The 18,824-nt window shown below is 37.6% G+C and overlaps 1 protein-coding gene across 3 annotated transcripts in view; it reads right to left on the bottom strand.

Moving 5' to 3' along the window:
• The window catches only part of STRN3 (striatin 3), a 58,734-nt gene that overhangs the window by 2,751 nt on the left and 37,159 nt on the right, over window positions 1–18,824 (bottom strand). For 2 of the 3 annotated variants that reach the window (XM_063117766.1, XM_063117767.1), the window contains 9 exons: window positions 11,396–11,536; window positions 6,621–6,754; window positions 4,413–4,588; window positions 4,256–4,303; window positions 3,629–3,750; window positions 3,100–3,267; window positions 1,804–1,944; window positions 483–590; window positions 36–122 (listed from right to left, as the gene is read on the bottom strand). In XM_063117766.1, the coding sequence (XP_062973836.1) occupies window positions 36–122; window positions 483–590; window positions 1,804–1,944; window positions 3,100–3,267; window positions 3,629–3,750; window positions 4,256–4,303; window positions 4,413–4,588; window positions 6,621–6,754; window positions 11,396–11,536 (1,125 nt within the window). The remainder of the gene's footprint in view (window positions 1–35; window positions 123–482; window positions 591–1,803; window positions 1,945–3,099; window positions 3,268–3,628; window positions 3,751–4,255; window positions 4,304–4,412; window positions 4,589–6,620; window positions 6,755–11,395; window positions 11,537–18,824) is intronic. The other variant, XM_063117768.1, reaches the window with a different exon arrangement.

Consider the following 18,824-nt stretch of genomic DNA (forward strand, 5'->3'; position numbering starts at 1 on the left):
AAATCTGCTGAGTATACAGGAGGTTGTTAACTTACTTCCAGACATCAAGTAGATTCCATTAGGGTCCACAGCTAAACTTGTGACAGCGTCCAAGTGAGCAACCATAGAATGGATCATTTTACCTAACAGCCATGTACAAAACAACAACAACTGTAAGATCTACCAAGAATTCATTTTTGACAAACTAGTGATTCAAAACAATTATCTGACAGAAAACTGAATGAATTGCCTTGCTGGATCACATTAAGGTCCACCTAGTCCAGCATTCTATTTCCAGCAGATGCTTCCAGGAAGCCTACAAGCAAGGCATAAAGATCTTGCCTTGCCCCATGAATTTGCCCTTGAATCAATATGAGTTAAAAATAAGTATTTTAAAGGGAAAGATAGGAGAGAGAGAGAGAGAGAGAGAGAGAGAGAGAGAGAGAGACAGGGCACTAATGAAAAGTGTGAAATTCCATGACAGTGCGTATTCATTTCCTTACCCGTTTTATTGTCAAAAAACTTGATGTGTCTATCTTCATGAGCTGTTATTGTTACAGGGAGTGTTGGATGACTTACTACCCTGTTAATATGATTGTTTGACTGCAAACCTGAGAATAAAATACATGCAACGATCAGGTGAGGAAGGAAAAAAATTCACTCAAATAATATGTTTCATACGAATACTTAAAAAAAAAAATTGAAAATTATCAAAAATCACTGAAGTATACCCATGTTTCTAAATTATCCTACCTTGTGCTAAAAATTTCTACTGAAGCTACGTATAGGAGCTTGCCCCTGTGTGCCAAGGGCTAGTCTCACCTTGAACCAAAGACATATCAGCTCAGTTCAGGCATAATGAAAAAACAAAATCTGTTGCTATGATAATGAGCGACGACAAGCCTTGAGCTCTTGTGTTCCCCCTGCCCTTCCCTTCCTTTGAACAGAAGTGGAAACGACTAGAAACTTTGGTTTGCAGTAAAACTTTTAATCAGAATGTGGCAAATGATGGTTTGCTGCAAACTAGAAATGGAAGCTTTTACTTTCTTCTCCTAACGCACAAAGGAAGGGAAGGGGGAGAACACTTGAACTCAAGGGCAAACCAGAACTTTCTGTTATGTCTTGACCCACTATTACCCCAGCACAGAACTACAAATAAATCATGATTGGGAATAATTGCTTTGATCAATTAATTATGCTTCTAATATTGGAGAGCCCACAGAATATTTTTGCAAGGATTTCTGGGGAATGGAGCAATGATGAACAGATGGAGGAGGGGAGGTATAAAACTCACTTGTAATACTTTAAGCAAAAATTTTAAAGAAGTTCTTCATCTCTTTATGTGCAGGGCATTTAGCGAATATGATAGCAAAAGCACATCAAGGACTTTTAATCTGCGACGTGAACTCCAGTCTTTATCTTGTTTGTCTTCAACTTTGAAGTTGCTCATCATAATTACTGAATTTTACACATGGGGACTCCTACTGTGATATAGTGATTTCCAAGACCTCCCGGTGAGGTCACGGCTGAGAAAGGGTTTAAAAAGGAGTTTCCCAGAATAAAATCCAACCCTATAAACTGAAGCTTCATATAGTTTTATGACATATTTCTGATTTAGAGTACCACAACTGTGGCAACACTGACGATGTTCCCAATGAGCTATATGTCCACATTTCACCCATGTAAATATTAATATGAAGAACATTTTCTTGAATTTAGATTACAATTTGGCAACTGCATACAAAACTTCCTACTGGCCTTGTCGCAAAACAATGTAAGATTGCAAAGGTGAGACAAACGCTGTAAAGAACCCCCTGAGCTTACCAGAATCAGTCTGTGAGGAAAGCATTACCAGCGACTGAGATGTTTCCAAATCATAGATGACAGTGTTGCCAGTGCTAAATGATGTCACCATATGAGCAGGATCACAGCCTATAAAATCAACTGATGTGGGTATTCCATACTCTAGAGCAGACAGGAAAGGAAAAAGATGAGTTCTGTTAAATGTCTACTAGATGTAGACATTTAAACTCTTTAAATGTCTACATCTAGGGTAGCCTATGACGTCATTAATTTCCTTAAAGAAAGAAGTATTTTCATCTGGATAATACTGAATTTCAATCAATTAATAATTGATTTAACCAATCAAATTTTGGAAAAATAATCTACAGTCTCCAAATCCCTTGCTTCCAAGTATAGTTGCTCTCCTAAAACTAAATAGAATGGATCCAGGAAATCTAAGGGATCACCTTCACCCATGTCAGTCTGACTCTTCTCCATGTCCGACTTGTGGCCAAGGCATGACTGGTTAAAATGCAAGAAAAAGCTTTCTCTCTGAAGCCACACCTAGATGTGGAACTTAGGAGCTTTATTTGGCCCCCTCATTATTATATGACACATGGTTAAGACCTTTTTCATTGCGGCAATCATCTGACCTGCAAAGCTGAAGTTTTGTGAGGCAAGGCCTTACTTTAGCTGCTCCCCTGCCACACCCTGGAGGTTGGATTCATCTTCTTTTCTACGGGTGGGAGCATTTCTTCAGAAGAGTATTGCTCAGAACACTCTTGGGTAGCAGAGAAAGAGTGGGTTGTGTGGCTGTTATTGATTCCTCCCTCCTTCTGCAGCCCTCAGCGCCACCTCCCCATACCTTCTGGAGAAGATTTTTTTTGGGGGGGGGAGGGGGAGGAATGAGGGATCAACAACAAAAGCAGCCATCTCTTCCATTCATCCAGTGGGATTCCCCTGCTGGATCAGAAGCAGCCTGAGATGGGAGGAAGATTCTGGATCCAACCTACTGTTTTTAGCCATGTATTGATTTCTGATTTTATCAGTTTATTTGTTGTTGGCTGTCCTGAGCAATACAAAATGCATTGGAAGGATATGATATCACTTAACCAATAATAAATAAAACAAAATTTCTATTAAAAAATTACAAGCCAAAAAGAGCCAAAAGTGTTAATAGCTGGAGGAAGCAGCAAGTGTCTAGGTTACCATCATCAGCTATTATCAATTTCTGATTTATCTGCAGAAATACTGTTATTTGGTCAGATATTTTATATGGAATCCCTTTCTTTTGAACTAAAACTTTTTACAAGTAAATAAAAACTACCCATAACTCACCCCTATTTCCATTGTAAGTGCAAATACAGGGCACTTTTTCAGATGGATTCCATAATCTAACACTGCCATCTGCTGAGCAAGATAGTAAGTGATTCTTTATACCACTATAAGCAAGGCCCCAGACGGCATCTTTGTGAGCAATTAATGTGCCAGCTAGAACGTTTGGCTCTACAGAAAAGAGAAAACAAAATCTGTCAGTCAACCTTACAACCAAATTTCAGTGTTTTATTTAGCGTTGCTAATCAATATCAATTTAGCTGGTGTCTCTAATGGTGAAAAGCTTTTCATTAGAACCACAACTGGAGAGTTCTGGAAATGTTAACAATGCTGATGTCCAGTTCAAAGCTTAACCAAGATGGAGGTTTAAGGCTTCATGGATCCCAAATGGGAATGATCCAAAGATCACAATAAAAATTGCCTGGGTCCTTGTGTAATGTAAATTTGTATGAACCATCATTCAATTTATTTTAAGATGTAAAGATTTTCTCTCATAATGGCTAAAAGCATATCATATCTAAAGGATGCTTACCATATGTATCATAAGGATCCACATTAGGACTAGGCATGTTCCACCACTGTATAGTTGCATCAATACCACCACTAAAACACTGTTCTCCATTAGAACTAATTGCCAATGACAATACAGGTCCACTATTTTAAAACACAAAAGCAACATAATATTTAAGTTAATAAACCAAAAACTAAAAATTTGGACTTTGAAGTTTGGATAGATTATCAAGATTACTATATCCTTGTAAACACACAATACATTTTTATCCATGTGTACTTGTTTGTAATGTTATCTTCTTCTTTTTTGCTCTTTATTATAAAGATGTGGCATATGCTGCATTACTATTCTGATTTAAATATAAAAGTGTTATTCCCTACCATTTTACCTTCTAGAAGCAGATCTTTGTATTAGTCAGCCATGTTTTTCTATATAGAAAATATGACATGCCTATCATAAACGAGCCATTAAGGGTTATGAGCATGATTGGAACATGACTGATTACTTTGTTTTAAAATTAAAAGAAACCAAAAGCAAGCATCAAAAGCCTGAGGCTGCAGCCATTTAACCAAACCATTATGCTGTAATTTTTCCTTTGTGCCAGTGCTACACATATTTGGGAAATACTAAAGTGTAAAAAATACTTACATATGGGCTCTAAATGTGTAGATAGGTTCCACATCTAAAGAGGCACTCCTGAAAGAAAGATGGCAAATGGCATTCTATGAGCATCAACTCCCCAAACTGTAATCTTCAGAGATTTCAGAATATAAAGGACATTGAAAGCATCTAAACATATACTTGCTTTTTGGCAGGAACTGTTTTTTGTAAGTTCCAAAGTTTCAGAGTATGGTCCTCAGAGGCTGTAACCAGCACAGGCTCTACAGGATGAAAAGCTAATGCCCGCACTCCGTCAAAATGGCTGCGTAGCGTATACTTAGGGTTCCATGTTTTCCGAAAGGCATCTTTGTTGGCTGGCAGCTAAAATAAGAATGCATGGTGTTAAAAGAGAGCCACACAGAACCACAAGCTTTTGTCCTGTAGGTTCTTGGCATGTATATACTAGAAAACTAAGTATATGTTCAATCAATGATGCCTAGGGTTGTATTGCAAAGCACAGAAATAGAAGTACCTATCCTTGTAATTTTATGAGAATCCTAATAACTACAATTTTCTTTTAAAAAGAAACAAACAGCTTTTTTAGAACTGATGATTGTAGAGAAAATCTTGGCGGATGTGTGCCAAAGTTTTAGTACCCAGAAACTACCTAAAGGATTTCCTATGGTCAATGAATGCTTTCTATTCTTAATAAATCTCCATATCCATTCTTCCTTTCCCCCAAAATTGCTATCTTCTTACACTACAATATATCACACATCTGAATCATCTTGCTTTCAAATTATCTTAGTCTTTGCATGGGTCTGATTTTTAAAAGATTCTGATTGCAAAACCTTTTCAGAAATACTTTAAGAAACTGGAGTCACTCAGAAGCAATGCTGTCACAGCCCTAGCACTAATGATGTTGCACTAGTGTAAACCAATCACTAGCACTTGCTAGGCAGAGAAAAAACAGTGATTTGCCACCCAAATCCAGAGGCAAATTACCACTTTTCCCCTTTGCCTAAGAAGCACTAATGCAACACTTTTAGCGCTAGTACTCTTGCAAAACTGGATATTGCCTGATGAGCTGGAGATAAGACTTTGCCTTCCACAAACGGAAGAATTCCATTCACAGAAGGGATTTTGATCCAGTGGAGATTTCCTCTGGAGGAAGGGGAGGAGGGGAGATTTTCATGAATTCCCATTTCCCCATGCAGCCTCCAATGCCACTTCCTACCTAGGTCCCCAGTTCTCTGGAGCAGATTTTTGGGAAGCATACTGGGCTACAGAAAAAATCAGCAAAAACTGCTTCCCCTTATTCTGCCAGTAGCAGAATTCTTAATTTTGGCAACCGTTCAGATATAATAGCGATGTCCAGCAACAAATCTTAGGTTAATTAATCTACAAATTGTGCCAAGTTAACTTTTCTTTATTTTTATTTTTTATATTTTTATTCTGCCCAACGCAGCTTGCAAGTGGATAAATACACAGATATCTGGTCTGCTTTTCTTGAAACCTTTGTATAATCCCCCCCTTTTTTTTGAGCAGTACACATGATGGAAATGACGATAATCCTATATATGCAATATATGGGTTTGTTTTCCTTTCATTTTCACGATGCATTTTCTGTTCCGTTTTGTTGATATTCACAAAAAGAAAAAAGAAAGAAAATCTAAAAATAAATATATTTTTATACTGCCCAACAGCCAATGCTCTCTGGGCAGTTCACAATTAAAACCATAAAATATAGCAAATCAAACATGATATAAAGCATTAAAAGTTTAAAAATACCATATAAAACCAAAATAAAGCCAGGAGCAGTTAGCCCAGGGAAAGCCTGTGTGAAAAGATGTGTTTTGAGGCAGTATTTAAAGGATGTTAAACAACTTGGGGCTGTTTAATTCACCAACAACTCCAGGTGCCCCTTTTGGGATGTCAAGGAAACAACCCTCAAATGCAACATTCCAGGGCTGTTAATGTAAACAGGAAATGGCTCGTAACCCACAATTTGCTGCTGGACACCACCCTTATGCCCAAATAGGGCCATTGTTAATAACTATAAACAATTACGTGGTGAGTAGCTCTAGGCCAGGGGTGGGCAACGCAGGGCATCTGGAGCCACTTTCCACCCCCTTGATCCCCTACTTTCCACCACTTACTTTTGCCGCCACAAAAAATAAGCAGTTAACTGCTGAAAGGGACAAAAGAGGTTAACTGCTAAAAACGCTCAAAAACATGTGGTAGCTTATTTTCAAGGTCATCTTGTTCTTTTTAAGGATTCATAGCCATTTACTCTATAGTAGGTTTTTTGCTCCTGTGCCACTGGGTGGGGGCCACATGTGCCCGAAATGTTTGGAACATTCGAAGAATGCGCTACTACATTAGACCCATTATAAAATAAAACCATACTTACATCATAACTGTAGTCTGCATCATTAGCTACAGTCAGGTCTGCAAGGTCCCCAAGGCCTAGTACACTTAACAATACGTCATCTGAACCCATAATAAATGACTTGCCTCCTCCAGATGGAAACGTTATTGGCTCAGCTATAAGAAACAAGACAGTTTATTAAGTTTATTTATGCTAATTTTTAATTCAAAAGGCGATATATTTTAAATGAACACTAAGTGTATTTTACATTTATTTGAATAGCTGTATAGTCTTTGAGATAAGACTACACCAGCTAATTATACTTCTCTTACATACGCATAGAGATGTGAAGGCCCAGTAAAAAACCCGGAAAAAGTCAGTGGGAAAAATGGAATACTTCTGTCATGTCCATTGCCCCCCAATCATTCCCCCCCTCCACAAAAAAGTGAAATGAATTTAGAAGACGTAATATTAGGCAGTATCTTTTACTGTTGTTGCACTTCTGCTAGTTCTGTTGTGCCAGTGGAAAGGACTATCAGCCCAACAGGAACTAGTAATACCAGAAATAACCCTGGAAATAAGAGGAAATGCTCAATTCTGAAATAGGGCAGGTCAGTGGAGCTCCCTTCTGTTGGCTGCTGACTTGCCCCATTCTGAAAATGAGTGTTTCCAATAATTTCAGGAACCACAAGTTCCTGTAGCACTAGTGGTATGTTCCGCTAGTGCGGGAGCAGTGTAGGATACTGTCCATTTTCTTTTAGAATGATAAATAAAACGTTTAAGACAAAGTATTCATATACTACTGCCTCATCTTTAGTCCCCCAAAATGATTCTTAGTAACTATGTAATATGAAGACTTTTATAACATTAGAGACATAACATTTCTGAAAACTTTGAAGCCATGGAAGGAGGGAGGGAATTCGCAGTATAGTTACTTCTTCCATTCCTTATTAAAACTGTTGATCTAATGCTGATAGACATTTAGTGATGCTCCAAGTCATGAACAATTTCCCAAAACATGACTAGTCACCATATCTATTCCCTCAACATTGAGAGTCAGTGTGGTGTAGTAATTAGACTATTGGACTGGAACTCATGAGATCCAAGTTCTAGTTCCCATGTAGCCATGAAACTCATTGGGTAATTTTGGGCCTCACAATTTGGGTGGGGTGGGGGATCATGTAAGCCATTTTGGGTTCCTTGCAAGAGGAAAAAGGCAAGATACAACTGTAATATTAAATAAAAATATGTGAAAAGAATGTACATTCTTGACAGTTTGGGTTTTCTTCTATAGAGTTCGGTGTTTCTGGGGTTGTTCTGGTTAGATGCTATTGTGGTCAATGAATATAGTTCTAAAAACCACATGTAAAACACTATAGGTTATCCTGACTCTGTCATCATATACGATGGAGCACCTTGAGGCCTGATCATGTTCCTTTAAAAAAAAAAAAAAAAAAAACTTTGAAGTTGACTCTATGGAACTCACTGACATAGTTTTTCATTAAAGTTCCCAATTAGACCTCACTGTTAGAGTGTGCTGCCTCAGTTATAAAGTCTTTAATTGCTGCCACCAAAATAAGTGGTCTATGTGGTTCCTATGGCATTGGCATGGGACTGACATCACTATTAGAGAGGCAACATTTGAAAATGAGCAAAAAGGAAGATGTTTATTAATGAGAATAATTCATAAAAGGAAAGAAAATGCTACTCTTCAAAAATAGGCTGAGATCATGTAAAGGTTATTAAAATTAAATATACATTTAAATTAAAATGAAATATTAAATTCCATTTCCAGGAGGTACAAGAGTATTTCCTAAATAAGCTCTCGATAGCTTTTCCTTCAGATCAGATTTTTCTAATCTTCAACCCAACCAACTCCTCACAAACAGGATCAGATGCTGTACACCAGTCTTAGCTCTTTCTGCTTCTTCTGGCTCCTAAGATGATTAAGATGTTTCAGGGGTTAACTTTCTGAAATCCCTAAAATGTATTTATCATGTTTGGTATATTAAATTTAAAAGTATATTTTATTCAGACAATAATTACAAGTGTACATTTAAATATGTTTAATTATAATGGTAAATTTATGAGAAAACCAAGTCAAACATAATACATTTTATGCTCCTAAAATTCACGAACCGCAAATTTTTCCATTTCCCCCAAGTTTTCATTTTTTCTGGGAGGGAAATGTGTTTGTTTTTTGCTATGTCTTCCAGATTTCCAAAAATCTTACATTTCTATATGGGGGTCACTAACAGTATAATGCCTTGGGGTTTTTTTAAATTTAGCTTGTCAGAAGTCTATGTTCGTTTAGCGCATATCTATTTTACTGATTTTCTAACAACTGCAAAAAAGCAAGCAGTACTGCACCAAAGCAATGTCAGTTCCATTTTACATTCACTTACTGTTTCAAATGCATATACCTCTTTCTCATTTTCAAAAAATCTTCTTCAATACAAAATATGGGTGAAATCCAAATTTGCACGAGCGACTTCCGCTTGCACAATGGGACATTCCCATCTCTCTCCCTCTACAGCCCTCTGTTCCCCAATGTGTTCTGTGGGGTCCCCCACCCCTCCAGAGCAGATTTAGAAGACCTGCAATGGGGAGGGAAAAATCACTCCTCCCTATTACGCTGACGGGAGCTGTTCCATTGACAGGACGTGTTAATTGAATATCACCCTCAGTATATTAAGCCTATCCAAGCACTGCCTTACAGAAGGATTTCTTTTATTACATCATTTTTTTAGCTCTCATGGGGCAAATAGAATGGGTTGAATCCAGACTACCCACAAGCAGAACTTTGCTCACAGGATGCTCTACTTGAGGAAGGGAGGAATTACCCCTTCCTGTTGCAGCCCCCTGTGCTCTTCAAAAACCTGCCTTGGAAGGTCTGGTGACCCTCTGGAACAGTATGGAGGTGGTGGCCCTGGGAACTGCAAAGGGAAAGAGGAATTAGAGAAAATTGCTTTCCCCCTTCCTTCAGCAGGGAACTTCTGCTGGATATGGGTACCTTCCATTTGTGTAAGGGTTCCTTCTGTTAACGGAAGAGCAAGACTGGATCCAACCCAATGACCTGACTTGCATGTAACAAGATCCCATGAGTTGTTAGGGCTGCTTCTGCTTTGTTCCCAGTTTTCAAAACAATTGAGGAACGCCTCATTCCTGGGTTGTTTGCTGTGACATTCAAACCCGAAACTCTGGGTTGTTGAAGGAAAAACAATCCAGACGTTTAACTCAACAATAAGCCATAGCCAATATCTCTTTTATACTTAAGAATTAAGAGGACTTGAAAAACCTATTACTCAACTAAAGTCAAACACAGAGTTCCACACTAACTTCTACCTCCCCACTCAAATTTAGCTCAAAAAGCAGTTTTTTGAAATTCGGCTTTCAAATCTAATTTGATTTTGAACCAACAGATCTTTTCATAAGAACTTTAATGTTCAACATTAGTTTTGGTTGTATCTACTTTTAAAACCTAGGCAACAGATTATTTATCCTACAAAACTATTCTCCAAAGTGAATAGCAACTTTCATTTACAGCAACTTTCTTTATGATAATTTTTATTTCTAAATTTTGTCTGCATTTCCTGGTACTGAAGCTTTACCAGAAATGAACAGGTAAGTAACCAAGAGAATCAGGTTCATGCATGGTACACAGGATAAAAAAAGGAAATTAAAAAAATCTGCCTTGGCCTTTCATATGCTACCTAAATAGTAGGGGGAAGGAAGGCAAAGCACAAAACAAGATGCTGCTTTTTCCACATTATGTAGCTTGACAAATAATAAAATTCAAACATGAAATAGCTGAATGAGGTCACACATCCATTCCCTCTATGCATCATAAGCAGATCCATCCAACTTTGCATTTCATAAAAATAACTACCACCCCTCTCCCCAATGACTTCTCAAAAATGTTTTTGTTTTTAAATATCAGGATGCAGAATAAATTAATGATATATCTTTGCATGTTCAGAATATTGATAATACTTAACTCCCACAATCTATCATTTGGGGTTCAAGACTGTGCAAAACACAGCTTTTGTTGACAATGCGAAAGGATCCATGACAAATAATTTTGACAGAGCATTAATACAAACTATGCTGAAAAGTTGGTGTGAACATCTTTTCTCCATAGATTTATTTTGAACTCCATAGCTTGCCAGTTAATCACCATATACTTAAGGGTTTTGCATTGCAACCCATGACTACCAAGGAAAAACAGGTTTTTCAGTTTTAAGATAGATCTCTTCTTAGGATAGTTGCTTGCTTCATTTTAGGGAAATTTTCAGGGGTAGAATCTGGATTAATGCTGAAAGCTGGTAAACATGTATATTTTCATTAGCAGGGCTGTTTTTCAGATTACAAAAGAATGTTTTAAAAGCATGTTAATAACTGCTAAAAACATGCTGAGAGCAGCATTTCTTTCAAATGGTGAGCAGAGCACAAATCAATTCCACTCAATGCATTTTGTTCAAGGACTGGTTCTCAAAAAGATATTCCCAACACACTAGAATGATTAAAACTATTCATGACCAGCAACTGCTTTTAAAATTACTCCTTAGTATTTGTTACTCACAATAGTTATAGTAAGGTTTGTAATTTTATAGACATAATTTAAAAACACAAGTTTGGGTATTGATTTCTGTCATACAAGATGAAAACTGGAGAATGGATAGTAGTAGTCTTTTGCTGAACCAAGTTGCAAGCAACAATGGCATCTTAATCTTAGCATTCGGTTCAGAGGGACTACGCAAGTGTGGTTTTAAACTAAGACTTTTTAAAAAGAAAGTAAGTAGCTGAATTTGTTGTACCTTCCTCTGCTCTTGCACCTTCATGATCAGTCATTCTAGAAGAGGGTGACCTAGACTGATTAATGACTCCTGATGGGATGTGGGGTAGCTCATCATCGCCCAGATCAGCTATCATGTCGTGCAGTTTTGTCCTGTTGACCCCTGTAAATTAATGTCAGCAGCAAAGGTTCATTTGATTGCTACCGCTTGACTTGATAGCCATTTACATGCCCAGTTTGCTAATCAATAATCTTGTTTTAATGTGATCTCATTAAAGACATATGCTTGAGTAGAATATAATTACATAATGTGTTGGAGAATGAATTAAAATGAATCTTCAAGAAAAGGATTGAGACTTGACTTGTACTTTGTGTAATTGCTGTGTGTTCTGCTTACAGTAGAGAGGTTGAATGTTTGAACTCCCTATGAGAAACCTCAAAAATATACTCCCTAAACAAACGCATATATTTATTTTTAAAAATCCAGCTAACATCACTGAGAAGGCACAAACACTTGTTTACCAAAAGAGGGGATAAATATAGATGAATAGATGGTTGGAAGGCAACGAACTATTAACTTTCCCCCTTTTTTGTATTTTTAATAAATAATTGGACAATTTAAAAATATAATCTAAGCACAATAGTATAAAATACTATTCACTTATTTGGAAGGTTGACTTGAATTTAGTATGCAAGATGTAGATGCCATGGAGATATAGAACTTTGTACACTATTTTATCCTGTAAAGTGCTTTAAATTAAGATTAAGCCAGAACTGCCAAAATAAAATAGCAAATTGTTATTTATTTTATATATTTATGAATTGTATCATCTGCCTAACAGATACCTGGGTTTTATGGTTCATAAACAGAAATACCATAAAAATTAAAACCTATAATCATAGACTAAACACTGGAGATAGGAGATTCAATCTCCTCTCATAGCCTATTTCTGATCAACAGAATGACTAGCAAGTGCTCTTCCTTGTTCGCTGACCTGGTAACCACTATTCCTTTATTAGGGGAACCTAGATGACCCTTTTTCACTGCAAGATCTCCATAGATCCAGATTACATCATGATACAAAAACTCAATATCCTAATATTACAATAGTTGAAGCTACTTTATATGAAGAGAAATAAAAAGCAAATCCAGGGGTTCCTTTCTCCCCAAAAAGGTGCCCGACATACATATACCCAAGAAGGCATTCATCAAAAAAGCACCTAGTACCCACATAAAAGTAACATTTACAGAGTAAACACGTATCAGTTTAGAGCACCAGTGCTTAAAGGGAGAAATGAACAATTCAGTAAATTATTTTACAAATTATCTCCAGCAAGTCACACTATAGACTCATGTGATTTGAATAAACAAAATTCTATCATGGAAAGAAAGTGGAATGGTCAGGACTCAGCATGTATATGAAGGATGTTAAAATTAAACTAGAGAATTAAATAATCTTTTAATCCAAAATTCTGACAGCATGAGAAGCCTAGAAAAAGGGATACAGGCTCCCTAGTATAGTATAAAAACTGCCTCCATCAGGGAATAGTCAATTTCTTTTCCCACCTACAGCGTTTTATGTATCTTCAAAAACTGCTCTGGAGAATTGGGGGTCTGTCTGGAGCAGATTTTTCAGGGGGTGCAAGAAGCTGCAGGGGGAGAAGAAAGTCATGTTGGATTTAGCCCGATCATTAAGCTTATTAGAAACATTTACGTGATGCAGAACCCTGGTATTTCCAACAAACACGCAAGCTCTGTTATCTACTCTAATCAAATGTTTAGTTAAATTGAGGGCTGCATCTAGACAAGATTTTGTCATGTTCTCAAGGAAATTTTTTAGCTGTTCTTGGAAAAGCTACTACCTTATCTAAGGGCAATGAAACTATGGTTGAGAAACTGGGCCATTTCATGGAAAGCCACTAAACTTTGAAGTTGCTATGGAAGAGATTAATTAGGACTGATAGAAAGGATGCTTCTCTCAATTTTTGAAATGTGGTTTAAATTAAAGGTGGCTTAGTCAACATGGGATGTGCATGTTTTGCTCAAGAACATGCTAACTGATCAAGAGTATTTGCTTATAATTTTTCTCTGATTTAATTGCTTTCTGCATAGTCATATATTTAATTTTAAATATGTAGCCTAAAAGCAGTCTTCTTTACTCTGAAGATATAAGCACATGGCAGAAATAAGTTTGTATTGACTCCTCCATCACGTCATCCTCTGGATAAAGCTGGCCAAGATTTCTTTCTACTCTCTGGTCTGTATACTTGAGAGTGTTTGGAAGGTAACACTGCTGCTGAAAATCAAACTGCTGAATGATCCTAGACTGTAAGAAAACATGTCCTTTCTGACGACTAGAACAAAGTTCACTTTACTGAATAGCAGAGTAATTAGGACCAAAATTCACAGGTTATCTTGCGGGTTACATAAAACTTCTCATGCTGAGGTTTTTTTTTAAGTGGAAAAGATGATTTAGGGCAAGAGCATGAAGTTAATCTACGTATATACTTTTAATCTTAAAACAGAAATAGAGAAGGTTCTTCCAGACTAATTTGAGTTAAAGAACTGTCTTGTGCAAAAGATCTCAGGTTATACTGACACAGGCTGGAATGGAGAAGCAAATGGAAGTTCATAGGATCATAGGTGAAAAGAACTCCCATCAGTTAGCCGACTCCATCTTTAGCACTGATCAGAAATCTTCAGGTTCTTGTAAGGCAGAGAAAGATATGGTAGTTCCTATATTAGTAAAGCTCAGAAAAAAATTTACAACACAAATTTTACAAGTGACAGAACACAGGAAATATAAACACTAGTACTCAGCTCAAGAACCCTTTGATGAACAGTGCCAGAAATGGATCAATGCTCCAGATCCCATTGTCCTCACATTCAAAAGTGCACAAACTAGAATTGTCACTGAAATTTGCCAGTTTCAGGGTTTTAATCAATATAACTGAGTTCCATAAATGGTGAAGCAGAAGCCACGTTAAAAATTCCTGAAAACAAATCCCCGATTTCGTCAAGGCTGCTTCCCATAAAACACAACTAATATTGTATTATAATTGGATTTTCTGTAAGGATTGAGATCAATGTCATCTTACCAAGATGAAGGCTCAGCTCCATGCTGAAATTCTCATGCACATGAACACACACTGACTACAGATGCTGTTGTGCAGTTTAAAGGATAGGCTGATCTGCTTTTGGGCACAATTCAGAGTGTTGGTGATGACCTTTAAAGCCCTAACTGGCTTGGGCCTAGGATAGCTCCTTCCATATCAAAAACGCACATCATTGATGCACAATTTGGAAAAATACGAATGAAAATATGCATGGGCTTACATGCTAAAAGAAAAACAGCAACACTCATAATCTGATAGACTTGAGTTAAAATGAGCTTTGCAATGGAATTTGGAGAACTTTTGAAAACTCAAGCTATGTTGATTCGCACATCCCTATTCAGAGAAAGGGAAACTGACAAATTTGTCCGAGATCACACACACGCACAGCGCTTCTCATTGGCTGTGTCCAGATTATGGAACACCTTCCCTAGTGAAGTGCAGTGAGCCCCTCCCATCTTTGTTTTTCACCAATTACCATTCCAGCCAGCTAGTGTTTTAGATAATATTTAATATTTTGGTTTTAACCTGTGGCTCCTTGATTGATTGTTTTAGATTGTTGTTTTTATGAAAATTTAATTTTAAAACGTTGTAACCCTCTCTGGGATGAATGAAGTTGGGAATAAGGAGGGGGGAAAGAACCCTTTGATATACATTTGATAAGGTGCTAACAAGATTCTGAACAATTGGGGTAGAGGTATCACCCTTAACAAACAAAAAATCAGTTTTCATATTGGTAATTTTGATAAATGAAATGTAAGTGAAATGAATGTAAATGAAAATGTATCTTTCAACTGAAATGGGCAAATGTCAAGCAAATTATGCCCATGATTGTCTTGGCCAAGTAGAAGCAGAAGTCATTATGCTGAAGGGTTCATTCCATTATCTTCAGACTGCCCAGAGAGGATGAATACACAGTAGGGACGTAAAACATTACATAAAGGGGGGAAAGGCTTCCCAATATAGCCATTTCTTCTTCAGAAAAAGAGAAGCCAGAGAAGCCACTAAAAGCAAAGTGAGTAAACTGAGGCAAGACCTTATAATAAATTGGGCAGTATCCAATAGGACTCTTCCACATGCAGCCAAACCCATGGACTGGGCAGTCCATGCCCAGCCCCTACTGCTTGTGGCCAAAATATAGCACTTTCATGGGCAAGCCCCGGAATGAGCAGAAATGCTCATTTCTGGAAGGGGGAGGTCATTTTGGGCCCTGGTCCTGCAACCACTACATCATGGCCACAAGCAGTAGGGGCTGTGCAGTGACTTCAAGCAGTGTAGACTAGGTGTATGCACAAGGTCCCTATTGAATCCTGCCCATTTTTCCCACAGGCCCTTCCATGATTCAACAAAATTAGGTACAGTTTTAGGTGATCAATGCAGTCTTGGCAAACAAACATGCCTACAGTATGAGGAAGCTGTATCATTCTTGCAAATAAACCAACAGTCCTGGGTTGAAGTATTTGTATTTCCAAACTAACACATAAACTTGTGAATTTTGTGAAAAGAAAGGTAAATGCAGTGATAATCATTAACTTTAATATCAGCAAAATTTCAATACCTCTTAAGTTAAGATTGTCATCTGTTAGGAGTGCTTGATATATGTATGCAATGAGAATTCTACTGTTTTTTGACCATGAAAATATGTAGATTGTGTTAAATATCACTGTAATTCTGAATCTTGTATGGGAGCCAGATGGTTTTTACTCAAATTCCAAATAAGAGTTCTACCATTTAGAATATATCCTGAAGCCTATACCTCTGATTATCAGATGGTAGAACAAACAGTAGAGCATGAATAACCTCATCCTAGGCATTGAAAATGGGTATCTAAGGATTTAAATGTTAATAATGAAAAGTACACTTCCAATTGCTGATGTTAGAGTACTAAATTAATATATTTGCCATGTTGAAATGAGCCGGAGAAAGAGGGTCAAAAGGCCATCAGCAATGTGGATGAAATACTTGAAATGAAGTTCTAAAGTAAATAATGGTGGGAAAAATTATCCAATCCTGGCGATGCCTTGAAAAGTTAGCTAGCTAGATGTAAATGTAACCATGAGGCAGGGGACCTCCCTGTTTCAACCCATCCTAAGTCCAGCCCAAGCAATCAAACCCTTTGCTATGTTTTGTGTGAAAGCCTATAACTGCCTGGAAGTACAAGCAGTCTGTTTTGTCCTCTTTGCTTGTGTTGGTGTGTTTCAGCTCTAAGCATCAACCTGGGGGCGATTGATTCTCATCATGCTCTTTACTGGCACAATTCTCTATTCTATGCTGGTAACTAGCCCACATTTCTCAGGCAAGGGATCCTCTTATGCTTTCCCACTGAACCATTTTCTATAATGTGTTTATACTCTCAAAGAGAACACTTTACTAAACCTCAGAAAGTGCCCACTGAGTCCCTCTGCTGGGTTCCACACTGTCAGAAACATAGTTTGGTTTGCGCTGTGACCTCCTGGATGGTGGGGAACAGCTAAGGCCACACTCAATTCTGTGAATTCTATTGAGAACTCTAAATCTATTTTAGCCAAAATTGTGGTGGCTCTATGGTGCCTAATAATGACTTATCCTCATAATTGTTGCGCCAGGAAATCAAGAATCAGAACTCTATTTGGATCTATCCATTAACCAGCTCTCAACTGATAACTTGCTATTCAATAGTGCCTAAGGCTTGACACTAATGTCTTATATTACAACCTAGAACTGAGCTAAAAAAACAAAAACAAAAACATGGGTAGTGTGTGCCCACAGCATTTTAATACATTTTTACAGTCTGTTACAGTCTGTTACCCTTCCTCAGGTAACAAATGCATCCCTTGCTCTGTTTCCTTCCTTTTTCCTTCCAATCCTATTCATTTCAATCATGTTCTGGAGAGGCTCTTCTTTCGTGCCTGCCACTTTCAGAGGTACATTCAGTGGCTGCTCCCAGGCCGTGGAACTCTCTCCCAAGGGAGGATAGGTTCGCTCCCTCTATGCTGTTCTTCCACCTGCAGGCAAAGACCATTTTATTCAAGAAGGCCTTTGGCCTGAAAGTGGATCTGTTGGGTTGAGTGCTTTTTTTAAAAAACAAAACAATCCCTGTAATTGTTACATTTTATTATATTTAAATGTATTATTTCATTGCCTTAATCAGTTTTAATTGTGCCTTGAGTGCCACTTTTTGTTAGAAAGGTGGACAAATAGATAAATAAATTTCTCTGCCCTCACTCCCAACTTTCACAGACATCTGAACTCTTCCAGTTGTATAGCCTCCCAATCCTTTCTCAGACATTTCCCTTGCACCACTTCATTTCCTTGTCTGGCAACACTAATTTCCCTAATCTTCGTCTTTTCTATCTATTAGTTAGGTTTCTTAGAACCAGTGTACCATCCCACATGCTCAGATGTAGGAACACTAACCAAGACATTTTCTCTGCTGGAACATTCGTACACAACATGTGTGCTTGAGAACAATATCTGTAAAAATAAAACCAGTTTTTTTTCTGAATCTAATGCGACTCCGTGAGCTAATTTCCCCAACTTGAATTAGTTTAAAAATGTATTGGGGCTAAATTCCTCAATTTAGAAGTAGCTATTCCCTATTTCAGTAGAAATGCAGTGCATAAATCCACTGTGCATGCACCGCATGTTAAGTCTCCATATGCTCGCACTGTTTGCTACATGTGTGCTCAAGAACAAGGATATGCGTCAACAATCCATGAACCATACAAAATTACAGCTGAGTTGGTATAGATCACGGATTTAACAGTCTAATTTAAACCTAAATTAGAACTATTGTTAAACAATTGGGATTTCAACAACCTTACCATTCTACAGCAAATCACCCAGGGATCCACCAGTAGATCCCTATCTTTCTTTGCCCAGCCCTGCATTATACTGTGCTTTATAAGTAGGAGTAGGGAGAATTGTATAAATCATCCTATTCCAAGTAAAGTTAAGAAACAAACCATTTAGTTACTAGACCAGATATTTTTAAATGAACGTGACACCCACCTACAGCTAGTTATGAGTCCTTAATACATTTGGGAAGAACACAATTCAGCCTCACTAACCTCTATTTTATCAAATATTGGAGCTTATGTTATCTTGGTGCTACTCCAGGTCAAGAAATATGTATTCAGTTTCTATTCTGAGAAAATGATGGAGACTACAACTGGGAAGGACATAATAATGATACACTGCGAAGTTGAGGGCCGCCTACAAACCTATCCAAACTGTTAGATGAATTTGGGGTGTGTGTGAAGAATATTCTGCAGACTATGCTGTCAAAGTACCCATCCTTTTGAAGGTGGAACCTGGAATAGTCATAAGGCTGGACTGCCAATCTCAGAGTAGAGACA

Source organism: Elgaria multicarinata, chromosome 2, assembly GCF_023053635.1.
Source record: "Elgaria multicarinata webbii isolate HBS135686 ecotype San Diego chromosome 2, rElgMul1.1.pri, whole genome shotgun sequence".
Taxonomy (NCBI): Eukaryota; Metazoa; Chordata; class Lepidosauria; order Squamata; family Anguidae; genus Elgaria; species Elgaria multicarinata.